We start from the raw sequence: 13,624 nt of genomic DNA, 5'->3' as shown, positions 1-13,624 counted from the left end.
GGGGGTAGAAAGAAGACATCCTTGAGAAGAACACAAGAGTCAGGATTCATAGTTCATTAGAAGAGATGGGTGAATTGTTTTGGGCGGATCGGCTAGTTCCTTTGTTCCACAGATTTCCGTGGATTAGTCTCAAAGAGGGCGATTGGTGTTTTGAGGATTTTCTATTATTATTGCCCATACTCTCCGCAAATTATGCAACCTGTGGATGGATTTGCAGAATCCAAATCACAGATTCACTGCGTTTTGATGAATCCATGTGGATTAAAACCAACCAAATCCGTCCACGGATTTTGGGGGGGAAATGTGGGAAAAATAAGGAAACTGATTTGGGAGGATTCTCCCATCTCTATTCATGAGAAAAGTTTGTATTGCAATATTTTCATCTTTTACATGTTATTAGTGTATGTCTTCATATCACCCAATTATTAGCATCAACAAGTAAAGTGCATGTTATAACATACTGGATTTGATCTTTTCCATGAACAGACTTGAAGGCAAAGAGGCTAATAAATCACAATTTTACTCTCTGTTCTATTGTTTCCTCCAGAATTGTGTAAAAAATAAACATGAGGACTCTATGGAACTGGTAAAGGGAACATTCATGTTTGTAGTACAGTAGAATAGAAGTGTATCTGGGAATAAAGTAGCAATCCATGTTTTTGGCTATTTTATTTTTTATTTACATTTTTAATACATATTAATCACATTTTGCTTACTGTGCAAACCGTTTGACTTTAATTGATCATATAATCTGCAATACATTTGAAAGAAGTGGGTTGCAAATCAAACTAATGCTGAACTAGGTTCATATACCGTACATTATGCAGCCTGCCTCACAGTGCTGACAGTTCTAAGGGATGCAAAAGTTACGCCAATAGTTTACATTGCCATGTACATTTAAGCTTCACTGATCTATGCCAAATTCCAGGCAACTTTAGAAAACATTTTTTATTATTGATCACTGAATACATTTTTTTTGCCTTCTACAATTATTTCAACATGTATTTTACTTATATAGCACAGTACATAGTTGATGGAGTTAAAAAAGACATATGTCCATCAAGTTCAACCTATGCTAAATGTAGTATCTGCCTGTATATTTAGACACTTTAGTTCATACAATATTTGGCATTTTTCAGAATCATTAAATATTTTTGGTTATAATGTATTTGTTTAGTATGTATTCCTATACTGATGATTACAGTAATGCAATATTGCAACCAAATGGCTGGTTATCAATAAAATTGAATAATATGAACATAACGGAATTAAACATGCAACACATATGAAGTATCCCCCCCTCCCCCCACACCACCCCATAAAATGTAAACAATGTGCATACAACCAGGGACACCTGATCTATATTTGATGCTTTGAAATACAGTAGTAAAGAACTACAGTACTTAATGCCAAAGGAATACAGGTTTAATAACCTACATTACACAGACACAGAAAGAGTTGCTCAATAAAATACATTTACAAAATATATGCTCAAGTACTAAATGAGATAAACATACAAATCCACATTAAATCCTTATATTAGTCAAAGTTATTGGGTATGCTGCTCATGAGGAAACAATCAAACTGGATTTTTTTTACTTTGAACTCTTTTTTTTCTGTTTGAATGTGTTATCTGTTCAGTATTCTCAGCTGTAGAGAGCGCACGTCCCTTTCTCCTGTCATATACATGGCCATTTCGTTCCCCCTCCCTCTCTCCTTGCGCTCTTGGGCTGCTCTGTTGGAAGCCAGACTTGTATCAACTTGGCACTGGACCACTACAACCCCCCTTCCGTTCTTCAGTGAGAACTTTGCTCCATGCTAGATCTGCTTAAACCACGGATTACTTTGGTGGAGAAGAGAAAACTAAGAAAAAGGAAAGGAGAGAGGAAGGGAGGACTGGGAGCAAATAGAACATAACTCCTACTTAGAAAGTTTGATCAGCTGCACAGAATTTGTCACCAATCGCACTGCAGCTGTACAAGGCTGCACCACCACTCTCTGTGTCCAAATCCCTGTCCAAAGTTCTAGCGGCGATATCGTTTTCCCCCCCACTAGTTCTCTAAGGTTTCCAGCACCTATGCAAAGTCTACCAGATCGCATAGGATTCCAGAATTTGTCTAAGATTACAGCATACCAAGAGTACTATTAGCACTTGTCTAAAGGGCTAAATCAGCTCCGCATGCACCCTGTAAATCTCTAATGGTTCAAGCAACCTGGTCAAGGTTGCAACATATCTGCTAGGATTCCAAAATTTGCCTGAGTTCTCAACTATTTCTTTTTGGAAATCATGCCAACCTTTGACGAGGTCCTGAAAGAAGCTGGTGAGTTTGGATGCTACCAGAAGAGGGTTTTTGTTCTCCTATGTCTGACAGGAATCACATTTGCCTTCTCCTTTGTGGGGATAGTATTTCTTGGACAGACGCCGGCCAGTTATTGGTGCAGGAGCCCAGAGGTGGCTCAATTGAGCAAGGTCTGTGGTTGGAGTCATCATGAAGAAAGAAACTACACATTGCCCCGGCTGGGAGCAGAGAGGTCAGACCAAAGGCACTGTTACACGTATGACATAAATTGGAATAGCAGCAACTCACCTCTCAGCTGTGACAATCCTCTGTCTTCTTTCACCAACCAGAGCCGAGACCAGCTGCCACTCAAACAGTGTCAGGACGGATGGGTCTATGAAGAGTCTCATTCAACCATTATAAGTCAGGTACTGTAATCAACATACTGTATGTGATCAGTGTGGTGGGTCATTTTGAGTTTGTACTGGGACTTGGTAAAATGATACCACAAGTACTGATATCCCACGTAGGCTGAGGGGAAAATTAATGATTAAAGGTAAAGGAGAATATGATTGGTGTATAAGGATAAGATGCTCGTGGCAAAAGTGATTAAAAAGCTGTGTGTGCAAGTTATACCTCGAAATGTTATCAGGATTCAGGAGCTAATACCATCCTCTGAAATTATTGCAGTCCATCATACTGTATAACACATTGACCTGACTGAAAGCATGTATCCAAATTAGTGCTCATTGCTCCAACTGATGTATTCACCTTATCCTATTGTTTTTGCCTCTCACCTGACTATTAAGCTTGTAAGCTGTTCATGTCAAGCTCTTTATCATGGATAATGTTTGTTGTGCCGACTGAATAATTACCCTGTACTTTAAATCGGTATGCTTGATTTGAGAAATGTTTTTTTTTGTGAGAATAAGCATACTGTAGCTCCAGTCCACAAAGTTACTAATTCTTTTCATTCTGTAGCTCACACTTGGTTTAAAGCTGCAGCGAGTAGTTGTAATATGAAACATCTAAAAATAATGTTGTCACAGACTAACTTATTTTGTTTTTAAAGTCAGTTAGTAATGTTGTCATTCTATATTGAAACAATTTGTATTCAGTGAATTACAGTAGTGTCTCTACATTGAAAATATCTCAATTGCAATTAATCTCTTTAAACATTTCAAACATTACAATCTTTTGTAGGGGAAATCTTAAGGGGTCAAATGAAAAAAATATTAAGATTGAAAGACTCAAATTATTGAAATTGCTTAAAATTGTGCTGACATTTTCTAAAAGTGATTTACTGACAGATTGACTGTCATTTTTCAACCATTTGTGTGCGCTTTGCTTCTAAATTAGACGCAAATGAAACAAGGATGTGTATTTTACGGAGATTTGAAGACCCTTTGTCCAGCACAAGCATAAAGAACAATTTCTAGTAAAAAGGTGTTGGGTTAGGTCTCAGCTAGGTTTAAAGTAGCACCCAAAACAATTGTTATTTTCTTTTTTTAATCTGCAGGGAACCTCTGGTTCCTGAGATATCTGTGGTTTTTGTGCCAGTTTGTAAAAATCTGCAAATCTTTCCGCGTCACAGACAGAAAGCAGCAATGTCATCTCCCAAAGGTCTGACAGCTTTCTATTGACCGTCAGAGTGAGGCTGACCAAAGAGGCCATATTGAACACTTGTCCAGTGTATATAACGGTTCATATATAGAGAACTGAGTAGGTTCAACAGGGATAACAGATCAGCTACAAGGGGGCCTTCATGTTCGAATAATGTAAAAAGAAAATATGAACAAAAAACATAGCATGAACTGCTGCTTTAAAGGAGCGATACCTTTAATAAAAAACAAAAATATGTTTCCCATCAGGTTTAAAGCAGGAGATCACATGAGCTGACCTGTGTTAATATCAGCTCCAGGACCACCTGCTTCCAAAGATACTTACATGTAAAGGTGCGACCGGTATCTCCAGAAGTACTGGGTACTTGTGTGCTTGGGGCAAATTCCACTAACTGCACCCTCCTTTTTCTCTCTCACCCCCTCTCATCCCCCTTCTGTCCCCCTTTCTCTCTCGCCCCTTTCTCGCCCCTTTTCTCTCTCACCCCCTTTCTCTCTCACCCCTTTTTTTCACACACCCACTTCCACCCCTCTCTCTCCTTTCTGTCTCCCCCTATTCTTCTCTTCCCACCATTATCACCCTCCTCCCCCCGCCCTCTCTGTCCCCCTTCACCCACCATTCTATCGCACCCTCCCTCCAGGCTTTCTCACTCCAACCCCCCATCTCTCTCACTCCCCCAAGTCCCTACCTGTGGAGCACGGGGGTGCATCCTGATGGTAGGCACTGGAAATTGTGACTGACTTCCGGGTTGGACCGCCGGGCAGACCCCGTCCCCACCCTACTCTACCACTGCCTCTGTTGTCACCACCGACATCGCCATCATTCTTCGACCTGCTCTCTCTTCCACCATTATTCTCCGATGCCATGTACGCCCACCCAAAATGCAACCCCTAAATGGCTGCTCGCTCCCCCTTTAAGGCCTCGGGCATGGTCAACGCTTATGCGCTGACCCGTGCTGAGGCATACTGGTGCTTACCAGTGAGCCCCTACAGCCGCAATGAGAGCGGCTTTAGTAGGGGCTCGCCTACGCTTCCGCAAGCGTGCGGAAGCGTAGGTCTTATCCAAATTTTAGATTTGGCGCTCGCCAGAGCGCAGGGCCGGTCACGTGAGCGGTTCGCCCAATGAGGGCGAATCAGCTCTGTGACGTCACTGGCCCGCCCCCCCCCCCGACATGCCCCAACACGCCCCCGGACGGCGCGCTGACCCATACCAGTGAAAGCACCCGCTTTCCCTCAGCCTCCGCGCGCATCAGCAAGCGAGAAGGCACCCTGGACGCAGCCTAATTCCCCATATAGGAATCTTAGTTAAGTTAAAAGCTCCCACATCACGCAGACCAATAGGAACATTCAAGGGATTACATAATCCTATGGGCCCACTGGAGCTTTGAACAGCAATATTTGGTTCCTAGCCGGAGCTGCTACCGGGGGCACTTTCTCAGGTGTGTATCTCAGGAAGCAGGGTGCCCATATCTGAAATGATTGTGCTTCATCTCTGGAGATCCCCTACTTTCATCTTTGTTAACAAAAAATAAGAGCACCACTCTTTTAATCCTAGTGAAAAAGCTGAACAAACTAATTTGTTGAAAATGTGAAAAACTATTATAAAGAGGCAAAAATTACTAGGCTTCTATAGCATTAGCACAACTCCTTATTGTGTTTGTCTCCCCTTCTGTCTGTATCTCCAATCAATTTTACACCCACCTTTCTTGCAATACATCAGTATTTCAGTAAAACATCTGTTTCACACTAAGCTTTTTTGAGCTAGTACATTTCTTACAATGCATCTTTATTTCTCTTTGCTGTAACATTGTTGCTCTATGAAGTTACAGTATGTGCAAGTTTAATGCAAATCAGTAGCATTTGAAATGTTACTATACTTCCTTATAAGGGCACTGGTAAAGCAGTTAAATGTAGTGTGATTGAAAACGCTGCCAAGAATTTTCTACCACACAATGTTAAGAAGTAATACAGGTAAATTAAATTACCTGATTTTAACGTTTTCAGAAAAATAGATACTGAGTAAACGAGCCTAAGATTGCTCTTAACAACAGAGCAAAACCCTTTACATGACATTTACAAAATGCTTTAGTTATGCTAAAAAAAAAATCTTAACTGATGGCCTTATCCTATTATTGAAAAGAACTCATTTCCCATAAGTACTAAGCATTCTTCTGCCATAAGAAACCTTTTGGTACCGGAATACACCTTACAGCCAATTCAAGTAAATATACATACTGTACATTATATATAAATATATTATATAAAAACAAATACAAGTGGCGCTAAACAAAATAATAATAATATTATTTATACATATATACATTTTAAGTTATGGTGGGTGAAAAAGGCAACAAAAAAACTCCACCGTTAGCATATAGCCAATAAAGAATATCACTTGTGAGCACATTCACATGTCTTAGACAGGTCTGCAACCCTGCCTTTCAACCATTATCACCTCGCATGCAGTGCTCCCACTGCAGCAAGGGATTCTGGGAAATGACATGTAAATGAGCACACAATGTGTCACCTTTTGCCTGGAATATCCATTCACATGGAGCCCATACAAGAAAATGCATCGCTGTTTACACAGCTTTAAAGCACAGCATGGGACTAGCAAAGCAAGTCAAACCACCCACAGACATGTTTCAACCTTAATGGGTCTCATCAGTGTGAGGTTGGTTTATACTTGCTTTGCAATATTTCTAGGCTGGGTAGGTTTGCCATATACATTTTAAGTTATGGTGGATGAAAAAGGCAACCTACCCAGCCTAGAAATATTGCAAAGCAAGTATAAACCAACATCACACAGATGAAGGTTGAAACATGTTTGTGAGCGGTTTGACTTGCTTTGCTAGTCCCATGCTGTGCTTAAAAGCTGTGTAAACAGTGAGGCATTTGCTTATATAGGTTCCATGTGAATGAATATTCCAGGCAAAAGGTGACACAGTGTGTGCTCATTTGCATGTCAGTTCCTAGAATCCCTTGCTGCAGTGGAAGCACTGTATGCTAGGTGATAATGGATGAAAGGCAGGGTTGATGTTGCCACATCAGGGATACCAAGATAAAAAAAGAAGAAAAGAAGAAGCACAAGCTCCATAGCATAATACTGTATGATAGTATTTTAATAAAATAAATTGAAAAAAAAGCCCTCTTGGACATACACTCACAAGATGACTGAATAAAAAGGCATTTGTGAGATATAATCTCAATCGTAATGACATCACCATCAAAGATCAGCAGAAGTCCTTATCGCCATAAAGATAGTGTCCCCCAACAAGGCAATGATGTATGGACAAAGTTGCACAGAGCAAATGTCTCGATACACTCACAGCACTTGTGGATACAACCACATGGAGCCTGGACTTCTGCTGATCTTTGATGGTGATGTCATTATGATTGAGATTATACCTCACAAACGCCTTTTTATTCAGTCATCTTGTGAGTGTATAGCCAAGAGGACCCTTTGTCAATTTATTCTATTAAAATACTATCATACAGTATTATGCTATGGAGCTTGCACGTATTCTCTCTCTCTCTCTCTCTCTCTCTCTCTCTCTCTCTCTCTCTCTCTCTCTCTCTCTCTCTCTCTCTCTCTCTCTCTCTCTCTATCTGTATCTCTCTCTCTCTCTGTGTCTGTATCTCTCTCTCTCTGTGTGTCTGTATCTCTCTCTCTCTCTCTCTGTATCTCTCTCTCTCTCTCTCTCTCTCTGTATCTCTCTCTCTCTGTATCTGTATCTCTCTCTCTCTGTATCTGTATCTCTCTCTCTCTCTCTCTCTCTCTCTCTCTCTCTCTCTATATATATATATATATATAGATATATATAGATATATATAGTGAATAAAAACTGCTAATATAGTGATTAGAGTAGCTAGTTATTATAAAATGAAATATCTAAGATTTCAAATAAAACACAAAGTTGCCATGTGCTCAGAAGAAAATGTATTTTTTTGTGATAGATCATTTTTCAAACCAATCTGGTGAATTGTCCTTTGTTGGAAAAGTTTCAGAAATAAAATCCAATAGAATTTAGAGATTGGCCATAGTAGATCGTCTGAGCTTCTTGAAAGATGAATCACATCTGCATAAAATCTAAGAAGGAAACAAAAGAAGCACGTGCAATATTGCGTAAAATTGAATAAACACTAAAGGTTCGACATCTCTTTAGAAAGGAAAGGTATACAGGGATATACCAAATAAGTAAAAATGGAAATTATGTTGATCCAGGAAGAAATCTGATTGATATTATTTGGAGCCAGGAAGGAATTTATTTTTCCCCTTAAAGACTTCGTTGAATGTTTCACTGGGATTTTTGTGTTTGTGTTCCCCTGGATCAAAATACTGTACTGTAATTACAAATATGGGATAAAGTATCTGTCGTTTACATTTGGAATAGGTTGAACTTGATGGACATACAGTATGCCTTTTCCACCTAATTTACTATGTAACTATGGAAATTTATACTTGATAGAGTTTGACCTTTAGAAGATTTCAGGTTGAGAACGCAACATTAATGGCAGAGTTGGCTTCCGTTTAAGTTTGTCTACCAGCATACGCTCGAAACTCTTCACCCTGTGGTGAGTTTTGCTGTCTCCCGCTGACATGATGATATTAAAAGAATGTAACCCGACACGTTTCATTGCTGACATGATGATATTAAAAGAATGTAACCCGACACGTTCCATCAGAGACATGTGACTTCCTCAGTGGCATGACTCCAGACTAAGCATTCATATTAAGCAGTTGTATTATTCCTCATGGTTCTGGAAACAATTAAAAACCACATCGTCTCCAGGCAACAAATTGGGCAGTAACTAATAGCAATACAAAACTTTATAATATCAAAAGTGCAAAACTGACTGGTAACAAAGACAATTATAAATAGATAAAACAATAGCAAACAAACGGTCACAAAAATTACCATAAACATGTATGTAGCCCCTATAGGATTAATATGTGCATTTAGGGGGTTAATTGCATGGGTGGTTGCAGGATAACTCGCCTCTCCCATATTATGTTGCTAAGTGACAAGTCAGAGGTCTAGCCACAGGTATTCAATCTTTCACTTGCTATAAGCTAGTAAATATACTTATAGCCAAGCACACCTTTCACAAGGTGTTTAGTATGCCACATGGTTCAGAATACCTAATCCATATCCAAACCCCTCCCCTTGTATCCAGGGGGATGGTTACCTCACACAAGCCCACATATATTTATTTATAAAATGTTTTACCAGGTAGTAATACTGTACATTTGAGTTACCTTTCGTTTTCAAGTATGACCTGGGCATAGAGTTATGATGACAAATAACACATGGTTACAAATACATAGTTACATAAGTGAGCAGGGTTATACATTATATACAAGACATTGCAAGCATATTTAAAAATAATGTATATTATAGGCATACAGTATTTAACTGTTACAGACCAGATTAAAATGTGAGACAGCCTTATTTTTTAAAGAACATAGACTGGGACGGCTGTGAGAGCCTCTGGTAGATTGTTCCAGATGTGGGGTGCACCGTAAGAGAAGGAGGAGCGGACGGATACTTTTTGACCTTGGGACCATGAACAATCTTTTGGAGTCAGATCTAAGATAAGTGCTGCATGTGGTAGGGGTGAGGAGCTTGTTCAGATAGATGGGTAGCTTGCACAGAAAGTATTTGAAGTCTAGACAGGAAAGATTAACTTTGCACCTAGACTCAAGTGATGACCAATCTAGTTCTTTGAGCATTTCGCAGTGATGTGTGTTGTAGTTGCATTGGAAAACAAAGCGGCATATTGAATTGTAGAGGGTATCAGGTTTGCTAAGGTGGGTTTGGGGTGCCAAGCTGTATACTATGTCCCCATAGTCGATAATTGGCATTAGCATCTGCTGTGCGATACGCTTTTTTGATCAGCAGACATACTGCTGCGGCCGAGTTTATTCGAGCATTTGCCCGTTCTCGGCCGCAGCAGTAAACTGGCGCGCGCCGGAGGGTGCCGGGCGCGTGCCGAAGCAGCGGAAGAGCGCCCTCCGATCGGGGCGCTCTCCCTCCCGCTGCCAGGTCCGCCGGGTCCCCCGGAACCCCCTGCCGCCGTCCCCCACATCGCGGGACACCAGGGCTCCCTCGGGGAGCCCTGGACGCGCGTGCAGGGGGTTCAGGCTCCCGATGACGCGTGACCGCGCGTTGGTGACGCGCGGCACGCCGAGGGGCGGCCACTAGCAAGCTGGGAAATCTCCCGGCTTGCGGAACCGGCCACACTTTAATAAAGTGTGTCGGTAGTGTAGGGAGGATTTGTTCCTGTAAAGTACACCTAGTTTGGCATAGGTTTTGGATGTCAGGGTATCAATGTGCATCCCAAATGTTAAATGGAGTCAAACCATATGCTCAAGTATTTAAACTAGTAACAGGAGATAGGGTGGTATTTGCGTTGGTTCTAATCTAGAGCTCAGTCATTGGAAGCTTTAAAAATGTTGCCCAAATACCATTTTTACAGTCTAGTCAGTATTTAAAAACAGTTTGTTTTGGGAAATCCAATTTTCAAGTCTCAAAAAGTCAGATTGATGTATGTGTTCAAGATCGGAGAGGCTAGGGCTGTGTGCATATAAGATCGTGTCTTCTGCATACATGTGTATTGAAGCTTCCATACAAGCTGTAGGAAGATTATTGATGAACACTGAGAAGAGTCATGGGAGAAGGAATGGCTCAGTGAGTAAAGACACTTACAGCGCAGCGTAAAAAAACTAGCTATACAAGAACAAACTATTATTATTATTATTAGATTAGGGCCCCCAGAACAGAGCCTTGCAGGACACACACAGGTTAACTCCAAGGGATTGGAGTTAGAGCCTGAGATAGACACATGTTGGGATCTACCTGATAGGCACTGTAGGAATGAAACCAGTTTAAAGCATGCTTCCCTATTCCAGAGCACTATCAAAAGCTTTTGCAAAATCTAGGAATATTGTACCAGTGAGGTGTCCTAGTTCAATTCTACACTGGATCTAATTGCAAACTTTTAGCAGGGTAGTTACTGTGGAGTGTTTGGGGCAAAAGACAGATTGGAATTGGCTAGGGAAACTTGTCTTGGTTTAGTAATTGCTTAATTGGGATTGAACACATTTTTCCATGACTTTGAATAGTATTGAGACAAGAGAGATTGGCCTGTAGTTTAACAGTGTGTTTGTCCCCACTTTTTAAGATTGGGACAGCTCTTGCTCTTTTCCAGGGCATAGGGACCTCAATAGAGTTGACTATGGAAGCAATTGGTTTGGCAATGGCATGGGCACCATGTCTTAGGAACTTAGATTGCAGTAAGTCAGGTCCACATTTGCTACTTAGTTTTAATTTGAGAAGCGCTTGTGTAATCTCTTCAGATACTGGGACAAATTGAAAATTGTGAGCAGTGTTGGGAGAGGGTGGGACTATAGGGGTACTTTAAGAATGAGGTTCATATTTGTGGTTTGGGTTGCGTTTCACTAATATGTTAGTAGCACACTCCACAAAGTAATCATTTAATACATTTGCACTGTCAGTGGGATTTGTCAGAGTAATATCCTCCTTAGTGATATTACGCGCTTGTTGATGGCTAGAAGGCTGGAATATATTGTTGATAACCTTCCAGAAGTTAGCTGGGTTTGATGTATTCTGGCGAAGTTTGTCAGAGTAATATTGTTCTTTTGCATGTCTTGTTTGCCTTGTGCACATATTCCGTAGGCATTTGTAGCTATTAAGATCCTTGGTAGTGTCAGTTACTTTATAGCTTTTCCACAAGGCATCCCTGAAATGGTAGAGCCCTTTAGGGTCAGTTGTAACTCACGGAAGGTGGCTCCCCCCCCATACTCTTATTCTGCGCAGTGCCCCAAACTGCACCTTAATGTGAGGTGACATAGTTGTATCCAAAGTCATTCCCCACAATTCTTTGCATCCATAGCGGCAAGGCATTGTGTAGCATGACTTTGGAAATTCTCGTAGAACTTGAACGTAACGGTAAGTTTACAGTATCGGTGACGGATACGGCTATGCAAACGTGTGACATCAGCCGTCGCCGCTGCTACAGTGATTCCTGCACACTGGTGCAGGAGATGCGATTGTGCGACCGGTGGTGTGGCCGTGAGTAGCTCGTTGGCTTAACCGCTCACGTGCCTGTGATGTCACCCCTCAAACGCTGGAAATATCAAAATCTTACGGCTTCCAGCGATCGCGACGGGTGATGTCATGCGGTCACTGGTGCCGTTGCGCCCACTATGGGCACCCGCGATGGACAACATGTACTTGCTATGGTGCTGCGCAATGTCGCAGTTGCTGTAGCAAGTACTATAAACTCGGCTTTATGCCACTCATGCTGGCTGCAGACACTGAGCTGCAATTTGGGGCCTTGCAAAGCATGTGTTCCCCCCACAAACTCAGTACACTACTACCAGGAATAGGTTAAACTGTTTTGTTAGCAATAGTCAGATGAGCAGGCAATACGACTTATTAATTAGGGGGTCATGGAACAAATATTTTCTAGCAGGAGATGCACAATGTTAATGTAACCCCTCCTTGCCTGGCCAAAAGGAGTTTTATGTCAAGGTGGTGTGAGCCCCTCTCTGTCATTTTCTCCCCCCTCTCTCTGTAATTCTCACCCCTCTCTCTTCCTCTGTCATTCTCTCCCCCCCTCCCTTCTCGCTGTAATTTTTTTCTCTGCTCTCTCTCTCATTCTCTCCCCCTTCTCTGTCATTCTCCCTCCCCCTTCTCTCTGTTATTATATCTCGCCCCCCCTCTCTGTCATCCTCTACCCCTTTCTCTGTCATTCTCTCTCCTTCTCTCTCTTTCATTCTCCTCCTCCTCTATATTTTTATCATTCTTTTCCCCCTCACGCTGTCATTCCTTCCCCCATCTCTCTGTGTCATTCTCTCCTCCCCCTCTCTCTGTCATGCTCTTTCCCCCTCTGTCTGTCATTTTTTCTCCTCCTCTTTCACTCTATCATTCTCTCTCCCCCTAACACACACACACACACACACACACACACACACACACACACACACACACACACACACACACACACACACACACACACACACACACACACACACACACACACACACACACACACACACACACCAAGAACAAATGCACCCAGAAAAGCCACAGAAAACACACAACCACACATACACACAGCAGAACAGAGCAGGACACACAAAGACACACAAAAAACAGAACAGCGCAGGACACACTGCCTCTTTCCACTACATGCTTAGCCTGCCCCAAAGCTCCTTACAACTCCTCCTGATTTGCAGCATTACCCAATAGCAGCCAATCAGGCTTTCCAGCAGCATACCAGGACTCCATGCAGGGGTGCATCGCCTATCAAGGATCCCATCTTCTTATCATTCTGTGCATATCCCTGCTCATCCCTGCTCTGGTTGGCCGGTGTGCTGTTTGAGCTCAGAAGAAACTCCTGATATGACAGAGTAGGGCCCTTCTGGAAGAATCCCCTGGCATGGGTGTCATGCACATTCTATTTAAGGAAGGTAGGATGTTCTTATCCTTCCATCATTAGTGGCCCTTCTAAGGTAAGGGGCACCTTTCCCTAATCTGAAAAATAATAAAGGTGACCATGCTCACTGATATAAAGTTACATATAGAAGACAGACAGCAGGTACAGTGATGTTCCTTGCCTCGAGATGTCCTCCAAGAACCTAAGGGTCAAGTTATTCTCCCCTCTTATATAGCATAGCTTCCCAGCCGCTATGTCTTT

The 13,624-nt window shown here is 41.8% G+C and overlaps 1 protein-coding gene across 1 annotated transcript in view; it reads left to right on the top strand.

Moving 5' to 3' along the window:
• The first annotated feature begins 1,737 nt into the window (after nucleotides 1-1,737).
• Nucleotides 1,738-13,624, top strand: part of SLC22A3 (solute carrier family 22 member 3) — a 311,477-nt gene continuing 299,590 nt past the window's right edge. The window contains exon 1 of the mRNA XM_075596749.1: nucleotides 1,738-2,707. Coding sequence (XP_075452864.1) covers nucleotides 2,288-2,707 — 420 coding nt within the window. The 5' untranslated portion in view covers nucleotides 1,738-2,287. The remainder of the gene's footprint in view (nucleotides 2,708-13,624) is intronic.

The sequence above is a fragment of the Ascaphus truei genome, chromosome 4 (assembly GCF_040206685.1).
Source record: "Ascaphus truei isolate aAscTru1 chromosome 4, aAscTru1.hap1, whole genome shotgun sequence".
NCBI classification, from domain to species: domain Eukaryota; kingdom Metazoa; phylum Chordata; class Amphibia; order Anura; family Ascaphidae; genus Ascaphus; species Ascaphus truei.
Note: the sequence above shows the minus strand (reverse complement) of the source record. Positions and strands in the feature narration are given on the sequence as shown.